At 48.2% G+C, this 20,839-nt stretch overlaps 6 protein-coding genes across 6 annotated transcripts; 4 read left to right on the forward strand and 2 right to left on the reverse strand.

Annotated features, from left to right (window-relative positions):
* Positions 1 to 4,126: 4,126 nt before the first annotated feature.
* B0T23DRAFT_409058 (uncharacterized protein) lies at positions 4,127 to 5,404 on the forward strand (the record flags this gene model as incomplete). The annotated part of the gene is made up of 4 exons (XM_062839359.1): positions 4,127 to 4,666; positions 5,076 to 5,113; positions 5,175 to 5,324; positions 5,374 to 5,404. 4 exons carry the CDS (start codon positions 4,127 to 4,129, stop codon positions 5,402 to 5,404), a joined length of 759 nt encoding a protein of 252 aa, XP_062696487.1.
* Positions 5,405 to 5,575: 171 nt separating this feature from the next.
* On the reverse strand, positions 5,576 to 6,174 carry B0T23DRAFT_391554 (uncharacterized protein; the record flags this gene model as incomplete). The annotated part of the gene is made up of 3 exons (XM_062837949.1): positions 5,576 to 5,705; positions 5,749 to 5,915; positions 6,073 to 6,174. 3 exons carry the CDS (start codon positions 6,172 to 6,174, stop codon positions 5,576 to 5,578), a joined length of 399 nt encoding a protein of 132 aa, XP_062696488.1.
* A 2,304-nt stretch (positions 6,175 to 8,478) lies between these two features.
* Positions 8,479 to 8,802, forward strand: B0T23DRAFT_309232 (uncharacterized protein; the record flags this gene model as incomplete). The annotated part of the gene is made up of 2 exons (XM_062834507.1): positions 8,479 to 8,549; positions 8,640 to 8,802. Coding segments are annotated over 2 exons (234 nt in total), but the record flags the coding sequence as incomplete, so codon positions are not given.
* A 3,893-nt stretch (positions 8,803 to 12,695) lies between these two features.
* Positions 12,696 to 14,023, reverse strand: B0T23DRAFT_2603 (uncharacterized protein). The gene has a single exon (XM_062834202.1). It carries the CDS (start codon positions 13,621 to 13,623, stop codon positions 12,769 to 12,771), a length of 855 nt encoding a protein of 284 aa, XP_062696490.1. The 5' UTR covers positions 13,624 to 14,023; the 3' UTR covers positions 12,696 to 12,768.
* B0T23DRAFT_2669 (uncharacterized protein) lies at positions 13,812 to 14,344 on the forward strand. Its single transcript, XM_062834215.1, has one exon. The coding sequence runs from the start codon at positions 13,999 to 14,001 to the stop codon at positions 14,263 to 14,265; it is 267 nt and encodes an 88-aa protein (XP_062696491.1). The 5' UTR covers positions 13,812 to 13,998; the 3' UTR covers positions 14,266 to 14,344.
* A 79-nt stretch (positions 14,345 to 14,423) lies between these two features.
* On the forward strand, positions 14,424 to 15,047 carry B0T23DRAFT_348608 (uncharacterized protein; the record flags this gene model as incomplete). The annotated part of the gene is made up of 2 exons (XM_062836017.1): positions 14,424 to 14,766; positions 14,830 to 15,047. 2 exons carry the CDS (start codon positions 14,424 to 14,426, stop codon positions 15,045 to 15,047), a joined length of 561 nt encoding a protein of 186 aa, XP_062696492.1.
* Between the last annotated feature and the right edge of the window lie 5,792 nt (positions 15,048 to 20,839).

A 20,839-nucleotide genomic window follows, 5' to 3' on the forward strand; every position in this document is an offset into this window, starting at 1 on the left:
TCCATTCCAAATCTTGCGTAAATACTTGGACAGTTAAGTCGATTGCCTCTTGTGGTAGTCGATCCATGGTGAAAATGATGGGAGGTAGAGATAGAGGTGAGCAGTCTTGATGGAATAGATACCCTAGGTACCAACCTCAACGATGGTGGGTCGCGACGGTTGCATAAAAAAAGAGCTACGGTGCTGCAGTCATCCCTATTTTGAAAGCGATGGCCGGTGGGTGAGAAAACTTAGAGGTAATGTTCAGGTGACGAAAAGTCGAAAAGAAAAGTGCGAAGAATGAGTGAGGTGGGCGTCATTGAACCCGTATAGATGTAGGAAGAGGAACCCATCAAAGAAAACCCGGGCAGGTAAAAGCTTGAAAGTTGTATCCTCACAAACCAGAGCGGTTCCAGTATTCGAGATACTCATTTGCTTCTGAACTCTCTCACATTGGTCTTGCGCAGTACCTAGTAGCTGACCGCGAGGACTTCGATGTGGTCTTCCGATCGTCTTCGTACATGGAGGTTACTGATGTGGGCTTGTGCCGCGACTTCCTCCTTCTTCATACTCCCATATTCCTGCCATCAGAGCGCTTTTAGCGACCTGCTTTCGTGTTTCGGCTTGGCCCTTCCTGCTCGAGTTACCTTGGACGAGCCGGCCGCCCACGACAGACTGCCACGCAGTTTGAAGAAATGGTGAAAAATCACCGGTGGGCCACGGCTTCCACACGAACCCCATCCAACGCTCTGCTGATTGGAAACTTTAACCGCTCCTTTGGTTTTCCTGGTTTACACCAGCAGCTGTTCTTCATATCCAAGAGCTCATGGGTAGGAGAGTAAACAATACCGCTATCACGAGCAAAGCACACGCCTACAGGTAGGCAAGCTTTCTCCTTGCTGTAGGCCCTGCATGTATTCAGTTCTATACCTCCAACGACACCCACCTATGCGGCTGACAATGCGATCAGATATCAATCACTTCCGATTCTTCAGCACCGGTCCCCCTCGCTTCCACGACAGACGACAATGCCTGCCGTTCAGTACAGAACCCATCTCGATGCTTGGCGATCTCCTCAGTCCAGTGTCACCATCATCATCACGAGTCCGTATCGGAACCAATACCACGCCAGGCCGCAAAGACAGGACTGCTTCCTCCGCAGACTGTAACAGGAGGCCTTTTGGTCTCGGCTGCCTCAGCGAGGGACGCCGTTGTACGTTGCCACAGTCCGGCCTGAGAAAGTACATACTTCACGTGTGGTTTCAGCCATCAGATTCAGCCCGGAGCCCGTCTCCTACTCGACAACCATACTCCGGCTTCCACCCGGACCCGACTGAGCCACAATCGACTCATTCCCGGGAGTCGTGGAAGCTAGCGCAATACTTGCTGCTCGGGCTTGGTGGTAGTCAGCGTCTTGTTTCCTTGTGAATCGTCGTAATCCGCGCGCACAGCTCCGATTAGTATTTCCCCTCGACGACAACTCCGAGGTTGGAATCACTATAACTTCACCTCCGTAAATAAACCACAAGTTAGAGCTGAGCGGATGCTGCCGTGTCAAAGAGGCGTCAGGAGACTCTTTATTGGGTTGTCCACCACGCGAGACATTGACTGAGAGGACGGAGCACAAAACGCATCAAGATATATTGTCCGCCTTTGTGTGCTCCTGAGACCTCGCTTATGGCCGCTGAAGTCTGGGCTCCTTTTGAACGATGAAAGCATCTCTCCCTGCGCCTCGCCGAGATTCCTGGAAGGCAAATCTGAGATCAGATGTCGCAATATGCCAAAATCCCTCGTGTAACCAAGGTACAACCCAGCCTGTATCTTCACATTGCTTTTCTTTAACCCGATATCCAGCCACAAACGTGATGGGCGCATCATAATCGCGCTATTGAAAGTACTGCCATGTTGCTTTGCGCTGGCCGTTCCAGGTTCTGTGGCTTTGGCTAACCATCGATTACTGATAGGGCTATGATCCAAAGAGAAGCCATCTGTGGACAGTGAGGGGTCGGAAAGATCTGGGAGACAAGCGCGGGAGGAAAATTGTTGTGAGATGATACCCGTCTTAGACTGTTCAGATCTGCCCCTCCAAGGTCTTTGATCCTGCTTCATCAACGCACCCAGCTTCAGTAGAGGTACGCACAATTCACATGCAGGTACTGTTCTGATTCTGTACGTTGCCGCACTTTGCCTGCCGGAAAGCAGTCTACTAACTGTCCATTATTTGCATCAGCATATGCCGATTGCCGGCCAAGCCCAACTGTCTTGGGAGGCCTGAGCTAAATTTGCTAGTCTCCAAGACATTCCGCCAGGTATTCCTCTCTACCTGAAGCGAGGGGGCGAGATATGACAAGGTAGGGCCGTTGCCATGGCATGTTTTATTGTTTGGCAGAAAAAAGGGGCAAGCCACTCGTGTCCCTCGCGTGCTCCGGAGGCCGGTCTCCAAGGATCCTGCAGCGAGGAGTCTTCAGTGGAAACGCCATTTGGGCCCTCCGCTGTCCTTCTTCTGACATTCAACGCTTCTGCAGTCTGCACCATGGGACGGCGGGAGGCGGCCAAAGAGGGAGAGTTTGTGTGACGACACCAACCTTGGACATGGGAGACCGGTCGAGCTCCCAGCTGCTGTCTCGGTTTTATGCAGTAAGCTCATGTCAAGACACCGGAGAAGTTGGGTTCTGCCGAATCTCTCGCGAAATCCCGCGACTGACCATTGATATTAGGAGAACGACACGATGGCTGTTTCAACATCGATGCTCCATGCGAGTCAGGCCCCTCGGCGGCCTGGCTGCTTTCGACTAAACAGCCATTCGGAATACAAGATCCGTTAGATTACGGACGTAGCTCAAGAGAAAAGCGAACCTTGAATCATCCCGACACCATCACAGACTCCGTGCCGTTGCTGCTTTGTTTCGAAAGACTGCAAACCGCCGAATCGAGGGCCTGCGAGGCCACGCCGTGTAGCAACGCCGCGATCGCCCAACGCATTTCTATACCCAAGCTATTCTTGGAGGGCGTCCATGTCGAGAGGCTAGTCCCGCCATACTCGTCTGGCCGAGTGAGATAAGGATGTTGAACCTTCAAGGGCTGTTTCGGACATCGCTGACTCAAAACAGACAAACCGCAGTAACCAGTGGCAAGTTCAAGCCTCGAGTACATCAGGAGAGCCGAGAAGTCAACGTACCCGGCGCTTGGCTCTCTAGAAGGGGCACTGCCATAGCTGTCTCAGAGCTTGTACAACCATCATCAAGAATTTAGCCCGACTACGTTCACAGACCCACGTTTCTCCCATGCTTAACACTCGCCCATCGTTCACTGAGGCACCCACGTGCTTCTCCGAGCTGTTGACCGTAACGGCGCTTACTTGGCTGGAAAATGGCACCACATATTCGAGAATGGCTTACCAAATATCAACCTGAAATAGGAAGTCTGCGATGTACACAGCGGCAGTACTTCCGAATTCTGCTTCAGGGTTCACTTGGTTTGTGCTGCCCCACGGAGCTTCAGGAAGAGACCGAATCGGCATTGAGCCGAAGGGATGGCACGATGGAGCGGACGAGACATGCCGACCTGATGTAAACGTGAGGATCGGAATGGGCAGGGACAGAGGAAGAGAAGGATATAAGGAGATGGCGAGGTGCATCTCAAGTGTGCAGTTGACTGAAAGAGCTTTCGAGCGACAGCAGTCTCCAAGTTGAAGTTTATCACTACTCCGGCCAGTTGAACGACGAACAGACATTGGACGAACACTCATGAAAAGAAGATACACAACGCACTTTCAACACAGCTAACAGCAAAATTCATCCCGCAACATCCACCTGTAAGATCTACCGCGCCATCAAAGATTGATGAACAAAAAGCTAACATCGATTACCTTCTCAGACAAACAGACGCAGACTTACCAAGGACGGCCAGTTGCAGCTGTCTGCTGTCAAACCCCGGAGAGAGACAAAAGAAGAAGCACCATTTCCACACCGAACGTCATTGTAGCCGACAACAGAGCAACAACGGACTATTTTGAGACGTGACATATTAGTTTTTCGGCCACTTGGGGTCAAGAAACACAGGCACTTGGGTCTAACTACTTCAAGAAAGCAGGATACAACGGATCTCGAGGCTTGGTTTGAAGAGAAGGAATAACACAAACAACAAAATGTGCACTTACCACTACCTCCACCACCACCACATCCCTCCTTGCCCAAAAGACCTCTACTTCGTAATCCACTACCTCTTCTGCTCCGACGCCACCATCGACTTCACCACCGGCAACCGCCAACCCTGCAACAACGCGATCTACGACGACTCCCACCTTGCGTCCACAGCCATGTCCAACAGCATCTCAACCCTCTCCACTTCCCCAACCTCCTCTCAATCTTCGGCATCAACCACATCCTACTACTCCGACGACGGCACCCCCTTTTCCGTCGACTACACTTCCTTGTATTCCTCCACCGCCTCCATGCCCCCCAGCCAGCAACAACAACAACAACAACACACACAACCACAGACAATGGACTTCAACAACCCCTGCGCATCCTCCACCTGCCTGACCAGCCTCGAGTGTTCCTCGGGGCAATGCAGACTCGAGCAACTGGGCGGCAAATGGACGTGCTGCAGATGTGGAGGCAAAGGGAATGAGTATCCGTGGTGTAAAGCGCGGCCGGGGCTGGTGAGGGGGGCGGATCCGGATATGGTCTGTTATCATATTGTTTGTGTGGGGTGTGGAGCGACGGGTGTTCCAGAGAAGGGGAAGGGGAAGGGGAGGCGATAGATTGGGGAGATAGGAGAAGAGACAGACTAAACTGCACTACACACATAGTTGACACGTAGAGTGAAGGGAACAATACACGAGAGGAAAAGCAACACTTGGTAGATCTATGTTGTAGGTAGAAGTGTTGAGTGGAGAAACTAAAGAGTGTTGGGATGAAAAGGTTAGTGCTGGAGTGTAGGTCTGTATTAACCAAGGCAGGTACGGCATGGGGACGGGGGTTGGCGGGATAATGTTCAACATGAACAAGACTTGGAGAATAAGGTAGGGAAGAAAGCGATGGTAAGAAGGGAAAGAATTGAATGGTGAGAACGTGGGTTGGTGGTATATACAGCTGGAAGCAGAGAAGCGCTTGCCTGATGTTCAATATAGGTTACACTAGATTGAATTGACCATCACTAGCCGCTACCTTATGTACAGGGAACAAATATAGGTATGTAGGAGTAAGCAACGAGAAGGATTTCGAAGACGAACTGTGCGGAACTTTGTCAGAAAGCAAAACTCCTCCAGTCGGACCTCTTGGGGAGAAGATTCAACCATCGGAAAACCCAGGACTGGAGTGCGTGGTGGCGCACGCCTTGAAGTTTGTTTGGGTTGCTTCTAGTGTGGCTAGAGCTGGACGGCGGTCGGAGACAGGGACTTCACCGGTGTGGTTGGTGTTGATGGGACTCTTGAATGCCAGGAAAGCGTGGTGGCTTGGGTTTTTTTTTCTCGATACCTCAGTGGTGCTCGCCTGGGTTATTTCATTTCTTGCCCCTGGGTTCTGCCGTTGGTGTCTTCCATAGGCCAGTCTAGGTGTATAGCAACAATAGGTAACATACGTAGAGGTATTCTTTAGTTACACTTGGAATCGTCAATGCGAACAGCGGTTCCTTTGCCACTAGATCGCTCTGTCGACATCATACGGGAGGCATAGGTAGGTAGCCTTTGTCCCACGATAGGTAGGTAGCTTGTAAGTGGCGAGCTGTCATAGAAACTCAAAACTCTCTACACCATCTCCAACAAACCTGTCGATTACGCCTGGCATCACCCATCGGTATTGCCCATTCAAGGCTGTATCACATATCTTGCGTTGCTTGATCCTTGACGTCGAGCATCTGTACTTGCTGTGTCCCTTTCCTTGCCTGGTTTTGTGTGCCTTGTCCTTGTCCCTGTCTTTATCCTTCTGCTTGGTCTTGTCCTTGTCCTTATCTTCATTACCTATTCACACATGTCTGCCTCGCGCGGTGAAGCCTTTCTCTGTCTTCCTCTGCCAGCCTTCACTGGCCTTTTTTTGCACTAACAGCTTGGAGTAGAATAGAAGTAGAATAACTTTTGCCTTCTCAACTTACCATTTCCTTGTCTCCTCCGATATCTAGCATTCGTATATGCGGCGGCTTTTCACACTTGTCAACATAAGGTCTCAGATTATGCAGTTCGTTGATGCAGTTCATGCAGTTCGTGCGCCAGATTCACATGTCTGGCGGTTATATACCTGTACCTAGGTATGGCGGCTTTTGATGGTTGGTGGCTGAGGATGTTGGCTGTGGATGGGTGCTGTTGGTGATGTTGGTGATGGTCGACTGACGCTGGCTGGCTGATTACCTACCTAGGTAGGTAGGTAGAGGTATTGATGGCGAGGATACCTACCTCTAGGTAGGGTTTCTATCCCGATACGCCAGTGTTCTGGATTCTATTCCATTCTACCATCTCAGTATTTCATAGTGTACCTGTAGGTACAAGGTCTAATATATTTATCTGCATGGGCATCACTTACCAACTACACCTCTACGAACAGAAAGTGAATGCCGCATGCCCTATCCCTCTAGCTCCCGTACCCCATGTGCAGCCGCCATTGAAGATCATGTAGTTCTCATCATAGGTATGTTGATGTTCTTCCCCTCTCAAAGCGAGCCTTCTAAGTCATCACGCATATCCCAACACGGATCAACCCTGTTGGTCGACAGCCTTACTCTAGGTTGTCTTTGATTGTTTTGGTGTTCGCTTTCTTCTTTACAATGAAAACCATGATTGAGATACAGGCTTTGGTTTGGAATAGTACCTACCTCTATATATAAAGATATGTTGCACGGCTCTTATTTGATGAAGCTTTTCATCAGCAGCTTGTCAATTCCAACGCTTGAAACGAGGACAGTTCACGAGTGCTGGGCTTTCTAGGAAATCTTCCATCAACAAACAGCTCCTCTTGAGAATCTGCAGAACGGGCATGCAGTTCCCTAGCGTTTCCTCTTCGGCACTTCCAACCTCTCCCCATATTACACTAGTTCTAGTTCTAGTTCTAGTTCTGAGTAGTCCTAGTCCCCCTTCCTACATACGCTTCAGCCCGTCAGCTCCAAATCCCGAAAAAGAAGCTCGCTTAGATCTTCTGCATAAATTATCTGCAATCAAGCCAATCTGTAATCTGTCAGCTGCTGTGACTACCCGCACAGCGATATGTAGGTACGATTTGACCATAGGACTGCTGCAAGATAAAAGTTCATGATTGATGCCCCTGACTAGGTATCTAGGTGAGCATTCAGCCTGATATCTGTATTACTAACTGGCCAATGACGCGAAAGTCGAGAAAGACTCTACAAAAGTTCATGACGGTGATGGACTAGAGGTAACCCTTTAGAATACTAGCCCAATTATACTAGTTTAAGTCATAGATAAGTCAAGCCGAAAAGAGCAGTCTTCAGTAAGATACTATAAAAGAAAAAGGTGAGAGCAATTGACAAAGGTCACCAACATAGAACACCAACTCAGGCATGTGACTGAAGCTAGTCTTACTACCTGCATGAACTCCTTCGTTTATTTAATTTCCTTTTTTTTTTTTTTTTTTTTTTTTTAGGTAGTAATAAAGAGTAAGACGACTATACCTACTTGCTGATTGCCTACGCTATTCAATTAGTTCTCCCTCCTTACTGGTGCCTATCTTATCGAGCTTACCTACAGCTCAGCTTTCCTTCCCCAAGAATTTGGGGGGTGAGGGAGATGACCGATAATTGGTATGTAATCCGAGCAGAGAAGTACATCCGGCAGGACCCAGCCAATAAATGATGCACGCAGCACAGAACGAGAACACGATATCGTCAGGAAAATGCGTTCATACCTCCAGGTACCTACCTACCTAGTTCCGTGGAGATGTCCGTCACCCAGGATAATCCCCAAAGTGACTTGTCATTTTTTTTATTTCTTCTCTCTCTTGGGAACTGTCCACAATGGGGTAGGTAAGTAAGGTAGAGGTAAGATCCAAGCTCCATCTGCGGTTGAAGAGTATCTGAGACATTTGTTTTCTTACATCAGCTAGGTACGTAGGTACCTAGGTATCTTGCTTGTAATTCAGCTGAGGGTAGTGTAAATGTAGGTAGCTTAGCTTGCCCGGCTTTACTGGATCGGCTTTACTGGATCGGCTTTACTGGGTCGGTTTGGTTGGCAGAGTTGGATCGGCCATCAACAGCTAGAGCTACTGAAGCTGTGCACAGCCAGGTACCTAGCTGAGGGTAGGTACCTACCTAGGTAGATATGCACGATCAAAGATGGCTGAATAAATAGCGGGCGGTTAAAGATGCGATTGGTCAAGCCAGGTGCTAGAAGTTCCTAGCCTCCTAACTCCTAACGAACATGGGTCACGCAATGGGTAAAGTCGCATAGAGGCGGTCCACCTCCAGCTTGTACCATAAAGTACCGCTTGAGATTGCGTAGTAAGGTGTTCGAGACTCGTGAGTTTAACCAATGACCAACTACCTGGATCTTAGGTCCCATTGAAGGATTCCACACTTCCAAATCGGGGAACTATATTACGTACATCGAGTGTAAAACCTAAGAGGTCGGTAATTTCCATACACAGTAGGTAAGTATGCTTGGGAGAGCTCTTCCCACGCGGACTTAATTCCTAGGTTTACCATTGGCCATACAGCCCTTCACGGCTCACGCTCGCAGCTCAACGTCATGGGTGCCATGAAGCGACAGTGGGGTTTGATATCTTTGACAGAGGAAGTTCCTCACGCTTGTCTCAAACCTCCGGGCATAAGAAGAGATCTAGGATGCCGGTCCCAGTCGGAAATAGGAATGGACAATAGAAGATGGGAATTGGTGTGATTTCCAAGCCGGATCTTTCTCTTTCCGATCTTACTTCGAGTGCTAAACGAAGGGACGGACATGTGCATGTGTGAATCAGGTATGGCGTGGGTATTCGGTGTGATAGAGGCCTTGATATGCCCTTAAAGTGCTAGTGAGAATCCGGGTGTGAAAGCCGTAGTACTAACAGCACCAATTGGTGCACAACTACCACCTGCTCTTGAAATATCCGGAGATCCGGGATCAGGGAGCGAGCGAAGTGCCCTGGGGGGTTGCTTAGCGAGCTTAGCTGCCTACTTTAGTACGATCCTCAAAAGAGTTTAAGCACGTGGCTGTGGTGCTTACCTCTAGCTTGGTAATGAACACCCATGCCTATCCGGGACCACGAACGGCATAAGTGGGGCATTTCTGCGCCGGGAATGTCTCAATCTTCGGGCAACAAGGACATCGGGGGCGGTCAGCGGAACAGAGTCTGTTCGCATCTGGTCAACCATGATGGAGAACTCCGGGACCGGGTTCCAGGATGTAATCTCCAGACCATATCACGCTAGCTGTAGGTGCCCATCCCATCGTCACCCACATGTTGCTGCGGCCGGCGTACACATGTCAGGCTTCCAGCAAGCGGCGAAAGCAGACATGAACGTATGGGCACCATACCTTAGGACCCCAACGAGTACGAGGACGTTGTGAAGAGGTGGTTGGAGTTTGAGTTGAGCCCTGCAGACGGCCCGCGAGAACTCACCTATGGTAGTGAGTTGCGCTAAGCGGTAGGATCCTTAGTGTTGATCTGTCTTTTCTTGTTATGGACAAGTCCAGTTCGCTTGGTTCATCTCCAACGAGAAGACAAAATTCCGCAGCAGGCTCGAGGTTGTCTTGAAGCTGCTAGCTATCATGTTTTTACAAAGGTGCAGATCGCCCTCCCTACCATAGAACCGCGTGCCTGTGAGCTGCCAGTAGCCTGGTGGCCGGTGGCCGGGATCATGGGAATAAAACTGCTGGAACTCGAAACCGTGGGGAGGCTGACAGGCAGGTGAGTCGGTTCCATTACTGATGGAAATGTCTCATCCTCTTGCCCATTTATCACCGGACTGATCATCTATCAACTCGCGTTCAAAGTCAATGCCATATACGTTACTGACGCATGACAAGTGAGGCAGGCCGGTCAGAGATTCTGCCAATACCCGTTTGGAGTTCATGTAAGTGTCCGATAATTGTGACTCTGATGTCTGCTGCTTAATGTCGAATCCTCCGTCAGTCCATGGATGGACCCTTCATTCAGGTGTTATGGGTCTAAGCCTGAGACTGACATACTGTACTCGTGCCCATTCTCGCTGCCACTCTGATGGTTCCAGTTACCAAGGATATACGGGTGAGTGGGGATCAGGGATGTAGTACAAAGACCAAGGACACGTGAATTTCTCTGCCCTGTGTACATCGACAGACTTCTGGGCTAAAAGACTGTGTCGTTGACATCACAAGACAGGATCAGGAGATCTCTTCAGCCAGCATGAGGGAGTACCCATGAACCAGGGTGCGCAGTAAAGCTTGGAAAACAGAGTACTGCCATAGCGAACCGGGTGAATCCCGAGCGCAGACCCTCAAGGCATTGCTGCACATGAGGAGCGTCATGAATACCTCCCTCACATCGGAACGGGGACAGTAGTCCGTCCAGCCGGAAACATGTTCGCATGTGCCCCGGCTTTTCATTCCAATCACAGCGAGGCGAACTGGACGAGTAGACGAGCCGAACGAGGACTTTGATCAGGACAGGAAAGAACAGCCGAAAGGTCGCATACCATTTCCAGATGTTTGCAGCATGCATGGGAGATCTTCACCATCCTCGTCACCATCATCATGGCTAGCATCTCACATCATGTACGGTGCAACCCGTGCACATACGTCTTGCGTCGTATGCCGCATCGGTTCAAAGCCACTGGGACATTGGGGGAAACGAAGGATGGGATCTGAGAACATGGGGGCAACGCAGGGGCAAGACAGGAGCGGGCGACAAATCGCAAGCTCTGCGGTACACCGGGGCAGTCTCCGAGAACCGAGGCTAAGGTATGGGCTTACACTAGAAGGGGGGTAGAAGACGGGGGATTGGTGGAGAGTCCGAGGGTGATGATTAGAGGGGAGGAATGGAAACAGCGGGATGGATCAATGGGAAGCAAACCGGGCAACTAACCAGTAGCGGAATGGCGGCTCATCGTCGTTTCTCCCGCGCGAGGTGACGGAGGCCTGCCATGCGTGCCTTGTTTCGTGTTTTACCGTTACTGTGGTACTTGCCCGATTTGAAATGACCATGCTTTTTTTCCCATTGCCTTATCGATTGACCGATCCGCCAAATAACAGGGACGATGGGTAGAGAAAGCGGCTTTTGAGATCCCATCCCCGGGCATCAGCCATTGTCCATCAGAAATCCGCCTTGTGTATCGATGTCTCGTCCATTCTCTGATCATGCTGGTCGGATCAGGGGTCCCAGTCATCACTCGAGATCGGCCGTGGATGCTAGCGAATTCGGGAAATGCACCCAGGACCGAGGACCTGGAACGACCATGCTAAGGGCCCCTGCTTCTTCCGTCACCGACAGCCTGTTTGACTGGTGGCACAGGCTTACACTCTTGGGAGATGGGCTGATTGACCACTCATTTTCCTCACAATCTTGATGGGCTTGAAAGCCTTTGATTGTGTAACCAAACCGTAATGCACGGCCACTGCATATTGGTCGAGTCGCAGTGCCTTATTGGCAACTGCGAGATCTGGGGCCGGGTATCGACAGTCTTTCAGGGCGCCGGGGCTGGTCAATTTGATCTAGGGGTGGGCGACTTACCTTGTACTTTGCAGTAGCTCACGATCTTGCTGAACTAATTTCGCCGGAAATCTCCCTTGCGGGGATTATCGCATTAGCCCCAAACGTGCTGATATTGCGTCGAAAGGGGCACTAAGCGTACTGTGTAGTTTAAACCTCCGAAAGCGCGGTTGTTGGTTCACGCCGACAAGGAGCAACTACACGTCCCGTTATCAACTCAACAATTTCAACGTGAATTGGAGTAATACCTTGGGCCGAGAAACACTGATGTCAGAACAGTCAACCTCAATGCGACATTCGCCTGAAACTGTCCACATTTCCAGACAACGTTGTGACTGTTCAATTCATCGCAACGTCATGTTAGTCCCAACCGCTGCCAGTGATTCGCACCGGCAACTGGAATCGTACTTAGCGAAACGTGGTAGGGTGCAGTGAGAGGCATGATAACAACCCATCTACTCGGTCTATAGAGGTCCTGACACCATGAGCCGAGAGCATTGACAGGAAGCTGAAATTATTGACAAGCCCACAGTATCCGGGAAGAATCACCGAACCTCCGCAACGGCATCATGTGGATCTTCATCAGACCGAGAACACCAGCTGGGGGAGACGTTTACCGAAATCCATCACAGCCGACGGCTTGACGCTATCTCACGATTCGCGACTGCGCTATTGAGCCATACCCCCGGAAAGTGGGACATCCGTGACTGTAACAGCCACTGGTGGTGATGCGAATATTTCCTTAGCAAATTAGGGAAGTTTCGGAGCCCTTCCCAAGATGGTTACGGGTGATTGTCAAGGATGGTAAGTCACCGGAGAGGATGTCTTCCGAATGGAAAAAGAAAGGAGAGAGAAGCCCAAATCACTGGGACAAGGCAGCAGGAGTCTTGTTGCCAGATCTCTATCCCAAGTTGTGTCGACACCAATGAAACTTGTTCAGCCGACTTGATGTCTTTCCCGACAGCGCAGCCATCCAATATATGCCAGCGTCTGCATCACAACACCTGCAAATGATAGCACTGGCACGACATGGATGACCGAAAGGGCTTTTCAGATGCCAATCCACCGTTGTCGAAGACGTTTATGATCCCAGTGCGAAGCCGTCGGCGAAGGCAGAGTAATCAGACCGAAGGAGGGCGACCAAGTCCGGTCAAGCCCATTAAGCCAGTGGAATGACCGCGCAGTTTACCACCAACCCACGACCGGTGTGAATAACATAGGCCCTCGCTGCCATAGCCTGCAGCAGAGAGTGGGGATTCGGGCAGGATGCGATGCCTCGAATCTGGAAGTGGAGAAAGCCGTTAATGACCGTGTTGCATTCCCACGGTAACCATGAGCACGGCGTGTAGATATGAAAAAGGCTCGGTTCAGTCTGGGTTTGTGGGAGGCGAAGGAGATCCCACGAGGACAAAACTGGAGACTCCGAGGCACCAGATGACTCGGCAACGGTTGCTAGCTCGTTAAGGAGTTGCTCGTCGCGCGTGGCAAATAGATGTGCGCCAAAAAAAGAGGATCTTGGAGACCAGCATTCAGGTGTTGGCCGTGCGAGACACAAAGCGTGAGTCCAAACTGTCATGTGGATTTGAGAATGGTGAGCAACCGGACGACGACTTGTCTCGGCTGTGATGCTCGACATGTCGTATACTGTGTCTGTCTGCTGGACTCGAGGATTGGAAAGATTGCAAGGATAACCCGGGTAAAGTGAAAGAAAACCGATTCTCGAGATGGAACGGCGTGAGGCCGTTGGTCGAGAGATGGAGGCAATGCTGCTCCAACACGGTCCGGCATAGCTCCGCGCCAACTGCTGCCATGATGCTGCTGAGCCAGCACAAACATGATGATCAGAAAGGAAGTAACGAAGTGGGAAGTAGTTCTCATGGGCTCCGCACTGGGCGATTTTGCGCGGAACATCGTGCGTGGTTATGCAAGAGATGCTTGCTAGGAGGCGGTCCCCTGAAAAATGATATTCCAGGGACGTGATGCTTTGGTTGCCATCTTGCTCTGCATGTCGCATTGTCGAAGTCGAGATCCCATTCAGCTGAATGATGTCAGTTGATTCGAGTAGCTAAGAAGCAATGTGCGGCAGCCGTAGGGATCGGGGGGCCTTTCGTGGAATCCTACCAAGCAAAGACTCGTTGATTCACGGTATCCGGCGAGTTGGTCGTGAATCGAAACCACTGGAGGGTGGTCGCTTGGCCGCACACGCTTGGCGTGCTTCCCGAGACATGATTCGTCGACACGAAGTGAGGCGCACCCCTAACATCCGAAATGTACCCCTGTGTACCTTTGGCTTTCGATATGAAGGACACGCAATTTGTGTTGCGATCCCAAGGCGTGTAGGTTTCTGTTAACCCACTTGGCTTGGCAATACCCTGAAATCCGAAGACCAATGACCCCATCAGCCTCTCCCTTCACACACATCGGAGGACGTGAAGCCGGCCGCCTGGTCACACTACTCCTGGATGTTGGTGTTGGAGCGGCAAGGATTCAGGCCTTTGACTTATCTTTAGCTTTTCCGAAAAGCTTCGGAGCATGGAAAACTAAGGAATACTCCGGTTATGCTCAAGCGAAAGCTGAGCGAAATCGTTTATATAACTGGCCTCTGAACCACCGAAACGAAACGACGACAGAGATCACAAGATCCAGGCCACGATAAGCATCTACAACAAGAAGTTAGCAGCACGCTCTGACAAGACAAATACAAGCCTACCTTCCGAGTAAGAACGCACCTTGCACACACCGAGTGGCAACATCAGAACAACCTCAAAATACAAAGATCATCAAGACATCACCGTTCGTCCAAATATCATCAAGATGTGCCACGGACACCCCGCCGGACATTCATGCGGCCATACTTCGCTGCACTGGCACTATTGCCCGGCAGCCAAGATCGACCTCAATACGGGATACCAAGAGCAATGCAGCAACACGACCATGGCCAAAGAACAGCCCTCAAACGCCGGTTGTCCCTTGCAGAACTGTGACTTCAAGAACACCAACGGCAACTGGACATGCTGCCAATGCGGCTCCCCAAACACGACCGGGTGGTGTGACGGCATGCTGCCTAACCCGCGATGGGAAAGAAATGCCCTCACCAACGAATGGCAGTACATCCAGACCTGCGATCACAATTGCTGCAGGAACTGTCCCAGGGAAGGTATGTGGTGGACCCTCCTCCAGTGACCTGAGACCTCGGATATTGGTAGCAATAAGCTAACAGACAGACCAGCACCTGCCCCCGGCTCGAGTGCCGAAAGCTCTCGGAAGAAGAGAAAGGATTCCAGCAAGCGCGGTACCAGGGACCCCAGAGATGGTGTATCCATGACCGCAGAGGAGGTCGGACAGTCGACATCCTACGACATTGCGCTGGACTACAGCGGGAAGGAAAAGAAGCACAACAAGGAGTCGTCGTCGAAGTCGAGGTCCCGGAGGCACTAGCCAATTGCAGTGTCCCGAGGAGGAATGTTTGTGCGAACACGAGAAGCCGGACGTCATGCCGGCGGATGCATTGCTTTTTTTGGTGCGAGTCATTGGACTTTGGAGCCAAAAGTGGGAGGTTGCCTTCTCTTTGATGATACCCGTGGGTACCTCATAAACCACGTCTTGGAGTTGGGCGGCGTCGATTGTTTTTCAGAGCATACGGCCAGCATGTATCAAGGGCGCACAAAAGGAAAGGACCGTGATTTGACAACTGGAAGGATGGATAAATGAATGGTGGGGAAAGCAACAGCAACACCAACGGCGTTATTTTGGTTCGGTTTTTTTGTTGTTAATCTTCGGCGGGTTCTGGATCCGAATTTTGTAATCTGGGATTTTCGGTCGGCAGGCTCTGGGCGACAGGGTCTTGACGTGTGCGTTTGCTTTTTGTTGTGTCATCATAACCGATGATTGAGCCTTAATGAAATATCTCCAACTTCGCTTCTTCGTCTTTGGTGCTCATGATCTCGAATGGTCTTGCTACGTAAATGACCAAGGTGGCGTAATTGAGTGGGTTGTAGTGTTGATGCGGTTGACAACCATGGCAGTCATGCCTGTTGTCTTGCAGTGTAAGAAGGTCCTGACCTATTGCGTGCCGTGTTTGCGTGGTGGAAGTCATGTTGATGCCAACACGGCAGTGTTGGTGGTGAAGACGGGAACGGGAGAGAAGACCAGTGGAAGTGGAGTGAGGTGGGTAAGCGGGCAGTAAAGGAATAATAAAGAACAGGACCAATGCTGATGTGGATTCTCTTGACAAGCACTGGCCTGCCGCCACGGGAATGATGAATGGTACCTAATCAATATGAAGCTATCGCATGTGGGCAAGCGGTGAAGCCGGCATCTCTTGTGAGACCGACATGTGTGTCAAACAGTCTCAATCGGTCCAAGTCGGCAGCGTACTTTCCACTTTCGAGGGCCCTGCATGTGTAACCAGACTGTGTGCGAAGTTGGGGTGATGCTGGGAATATTTGGGTCTTTGTTTGCCCATAGCAGAACCTTTGGTGTTGATGCTATCCGGGATAGGGTTAACAGCGAGGAAGCTGCACAACCATGGTTTGTGGTAGACAATTGGTGGGGGTTGGAGTCGGACAAGTTGACATCATCAAGAACGAGAGGTGGTGAGGAGGGGTAGAGAGGTTGAAAAAGAAAGAAGGAGAGAAATGGGAAAGCAGGGGAGAAGTCCGGTTAGGTATCTCTCAAACGTGCACAAGTTCCTCGGCAGCAAGGAATCGATGCAGACTGATACTCGCGTACTTGAAGTGTTTGGGGGAAAGAGCAACGTGATGTGAAGGGAAGCACAGAACTCAGCTTGAGTCGGACAGATTGGCGTGGATTTTGGGAGGAAGTCGTAAATGGTTCAGTCGCAAAGCTCATCCAAGCGGAAGGTGTTGCCATTTCCAGTCTCGGGCAAGAACATTGACGTCAATCGTACGATCACGGCAGTTCGCTTGAAGCAAGAGCGGCTAGTCAACCGCCTTCTGGTGGTGGTCACTGACGATCTGCGGCAAGAACGTGGCCAAGAACAGGCAAGAACGGCGAGCAAGCCCACTACGGCAGTATGAACCCACTACAGTCCGGGCAATTCAGCCCCCCCGCATCTTCGCCGACCACCAATGAAACTTGGTGTAGGGTTAGGGGACTGCTAGGCGTGATTGAAGCATGTTCGCTCGCAATCCCCTCATTCAGTGCCTCGGTTGCCTGTTCACTTCGGGTCATCTCAATATCCATTTCATGCGAGGTTGAACCACAGTAGTTCAACGATACAGCGTTGGCGATGGGTTGATGGTACATGATGGAGGTTACTTCTGGCATTTGTATGAGTTACCCGAGACTTCGATGATCGTCGATATCCGGCCAACATGCACGGAAATGGAAGCCAACAACCCATTCGGGGAGTACGATAACTCGATGATCGTTTTCTACGGACTGTCGATACTGAGATTATGTTTTCTATCTTCAGAGATGATGGCGCCCCCGTACGACGTGCAGACAAAGACATCTCGCCATGGGAGCGCCAAGTGGGAATTGGTTTCTAAACCCGTCGTCGTCCCCCCGAATGGAATCACCCGACGTCTTATTTGTCCTTGTCGTGCCACGTGCTGTACCGTCTGTGCAACGCCTCGCTTCCATCTGATCTGATATCTGTGCAAGGATGGGGCGGGCAGAGCACCGGATGGTGGTGAAAGCTGGGTGCGGCACGGTGATGTGCATTTGCTGGTCCCGGGGTTGTGGCCGCGGCGTGTGTCCTCAATGATCGTGACTGGGTAAACTATATACAATCTAACCCTAATTTATTTATTAGCTCGATACAAGCAGGGGTAGAAAACAAGGATACATAACCAATAGAATCTATTTATTTCAAGCCAATTTGAAGTAAAACTAACACACTATAAACACCATTATACATTATTTAACATTAAAAACAAGGAAAATAAGGTGCAAAAACAGGGATTTAAAATATCAGATTTTAATAGCCAATATATCCACTATTCACTACAATAACAGAACGCAACCACTTAAACATTAAATACACTAATTTTTTTATATAAAACTCAAAGCAAGTAACCTATACCTCTTTAATAACCTCTTTAAAGGTATTACCAATTAATCTAATTAAATAAATATATTCAATCCAATACTTTATCCAAAACTATACATACTTAATAGGGTTCAAATTAAATAAGTAAACTAACTACGTAATTTATTTATCCATTAGAAATAACTCCTTCATTACCGCTTTTATTATACAAAAAGTATAAATAGGAATGTTATCCTATTATACTATCCAGTTATAGTCTGCGAAATAAAAAGAATAAAATAATAGTAAAATACGTTCTTAATAATTAATAAAATTAATTTTACCCTATTTCTTATCTTAAATTAAATAAAGCCCCTTAATACTACCGGTAAAACACCCCTAAAACATCTAGCTATTAATTCTCTAATAGATTTAAACGAGGTTATTAAAGTCTTTTCCCGGGAATATAGTAATATATTTATGCTTAGAATTAAAGCTATTAACCCAAATTTCGTTAGACTAGATCTAATTTTCCTATTAGAACATTATTAACCCTGCCTAACGCAAGGTAAATTGTAAGTGAGTTTATTAATTTTTAGGAGATAAGGGTTAGCGGACTAATTAAAAGATCCGACGGGCGCTAGATTATTATATAGTATTCTAAATAGTACGGACGCTATATAATTCTAAAACTGGGAGCGCTTTATAAACCTTAAATTATAGTAAGAAATATTTAAATTACTGTAGAATCTATAAAAATTTAGCAATAATTTAGCAAACTTCGGGCGGTATAATATTCGGACAACTATATAATCCGTATCCGGGCTAGGCACGTACAATAATAATATATAATACCTACCGCTCTATAATATTAAAAGAACAAACAATCTAAAGTACTATTATTTTACTATAAAATCAAAGGGTTTTAATTATAATCCACTCCTTGTACGAAGTAGGCAAAGATTTCTTAATTAAACCGATATAATACTAAGTAAAGGAAAGGTTATTAACATTAACAATAAACGCGAGAGGGGCACAAGAAGGGAGATAATTAATCGGCAGCAGTGTAGGGCCCTTAAAGCCGGGAGTAAAAAATACTAGACTAGCTCAATTATAGAAAAGTAAAATAATTAGGCTAAGCGCGCCGGACGCTATTAAAATACTAGTCTAATATATTAAAGTAACTAGATTATTATTAATATAAGATTTATATAATTAAAAAGATTAACTTACCAAATATAATCGGAAAATAAAAGCGAAGGCCTAGGTAGCGAGGGTAATAAATTGAAGGTTTATTCTCTTTATTAAATTCGGCTATTAAATTAATAATATTGCGGAGGGGGGTAACTACTTCTATAACTACTAGAGTACAACGGTTGCGCTATTCCTAAAAATAAAGTAATATATTAAAACAATTTAAAACAATCTTTCTAATTACTTACCCGGGAGGTACTATAATAAGGGGACTAGCAAAATTATTATTATTATTATTATTAAAGTAATTAGAAGAGGAAGTACTAGAATTGTAGCTATTAAAATCTATTTTTTTATTAAAATAAAAATTATACTTATTAAAAAAAATAGGGTTCGTTAAATTAATCTTAACCTCCTAATTAATTTGTTTAACGAACTAAGGAAGTTTACGGACTATAATAGGAGTATCGAAGCGATTTAATTAACTAAATAAAATAATAAAATAAGAAAAAATTGGAGTGAAACGGACAAATAATATATAATACTATAATAAGGATATATAAGAATATATATATATAAATAAATAAGAATCTAATTAACGAAAGGGAAATTTAGCCTCTTTAACCTATAGAATCGAACGATTAATTCTAACTAATTCTAACTAATCTAATCGATTCCCCGTTTAATTATTTGAATAAGGCTATTTAGAGATTGCACTCTATTAAAAGCGTTTAAATTACAATTCTTTTAGTACGGTTAAGCACAGTTAAGGGGCTTCTAAGCACGGGTAAACGCTATAATCCCCTATAATCTAACCTAAAAGGGAGTCCTACACTCCCGTAGGCGCGGTAGGGCACCTATATAGCACTTGACCCCCTAGTTATTATCCTATATCAATAATGACTAAGCACGTACCCGGTCTATTATCCAATAATCTAACCAATAAGAAATCGTACACAGACCACTTTCCCCCTATTAAGCACCCCTGTCCCAAGAACCAAACTAATAAACAAACTAGTATTGAATTGTACATTCGGCTACACACTTGACGACGATAACGAGATGTACAGTAATGTGCCCTGTTAATACAATTAATGCCGGCAGCCAGATTTCTTTACAAAAGGGGGGCTTTTGTAAAGGATGGTACTAGTGTACAGACCAATATATACTGTGGGGCTACTAGATTACGGGTCGATTACCCTAAAGGTGGGTCACTTCGACCCTCTCGCACCGCCGCTATTCGTCCTGCCTACCTAAATCAGATCCCTATTAATGCAAATCCCCCCCGTCAGTATTACAATTAGCAGTTAGCAGTCTTCACCACCAGAGGGAATGCGGGCAGCCGAAATCTTTAGCAAAAGGGGGGCTTTTTGCATTAAGGGGGCTTAGCATTAACAGGGCACATTACTGTAGCCAAGCACCCAATGTTGTACGTGGCATCACCCTTTCCACGTGCCAGGATGACATGCAATCACAAACCACATGGCTCTTCTCCGAACAAAGATCCAGTTTCACCACGGCTGTCAGTGCGTTCCCAACTCTATCACCCGTTGGTTTGCATGAAAGAGCTCTCAACCGGTTACCGGATCCAATCTTGAGGGCTACAGATAACCGATCAGCATTCCCTGACAACGACATCTCGGTACTGAGTTATCGACAGGCTCTGGAAGTGAGGAGGAAGGGATCCCTTCCATATACCGACCGTGATATTGCCATTATGTAGCACTCGTCTGCCTCAACCGAGTGAAACAACATCGTGAGGAAATGAGGCCGTAAACAGGAACCTTCCCGCCATCGCGCATCCCTCTCCATCTCGGGCTGTCCGAAAAGAAAATCAACAGAAAGAAGATAAGCACCGGAGGGGCCTCGAAGAGGATAACCGACGACTGCTGCGCATGAGGTGCGGTTGCAGTATTTGGTGGGGACTTTGAAACGCATCACTGCACGACGACGAGACCTGGACCTGACCTGGAGTTGTGGAGGGGTTCCACCGAGAGGAGTCCATTGCTTGCAGTGGTCCCGCTCCGCCCACCTCGATACA

This window comes from Neurospora hispaniola (assembly GCF_033458365.1).
Source record: "Neurospora hispaniola strain FGSC 10403 chromosome Unknown B0T23scaffold_1, whole genome shotgun sequence".
NCBI classification, from domain to species: Eukaryota; Fungi; Ascomycota; class Sordariomycetes; order Sordariales; family Sordariaceae; genus Neurospora; species Neurospora hispaniola.

Bases quoted from the DNA above. Each gene is read 5' to 3' on its own strand.
- B0T23DRAFT_2603 (XM_062834202.1), bottom strand. From the start codon at position 13,623: ATGCGACATGCAGAGCAAGATGGCAACCAAAGCATCACGTCCCTGGAA.
- B0T23DRAFT_2669 (XM_062834215.1), top strand. From the start codon at position 13,999: ATGACCCCATCAGCCTCTCCCTTCACACACATCGGAGGACGTGAAGCC.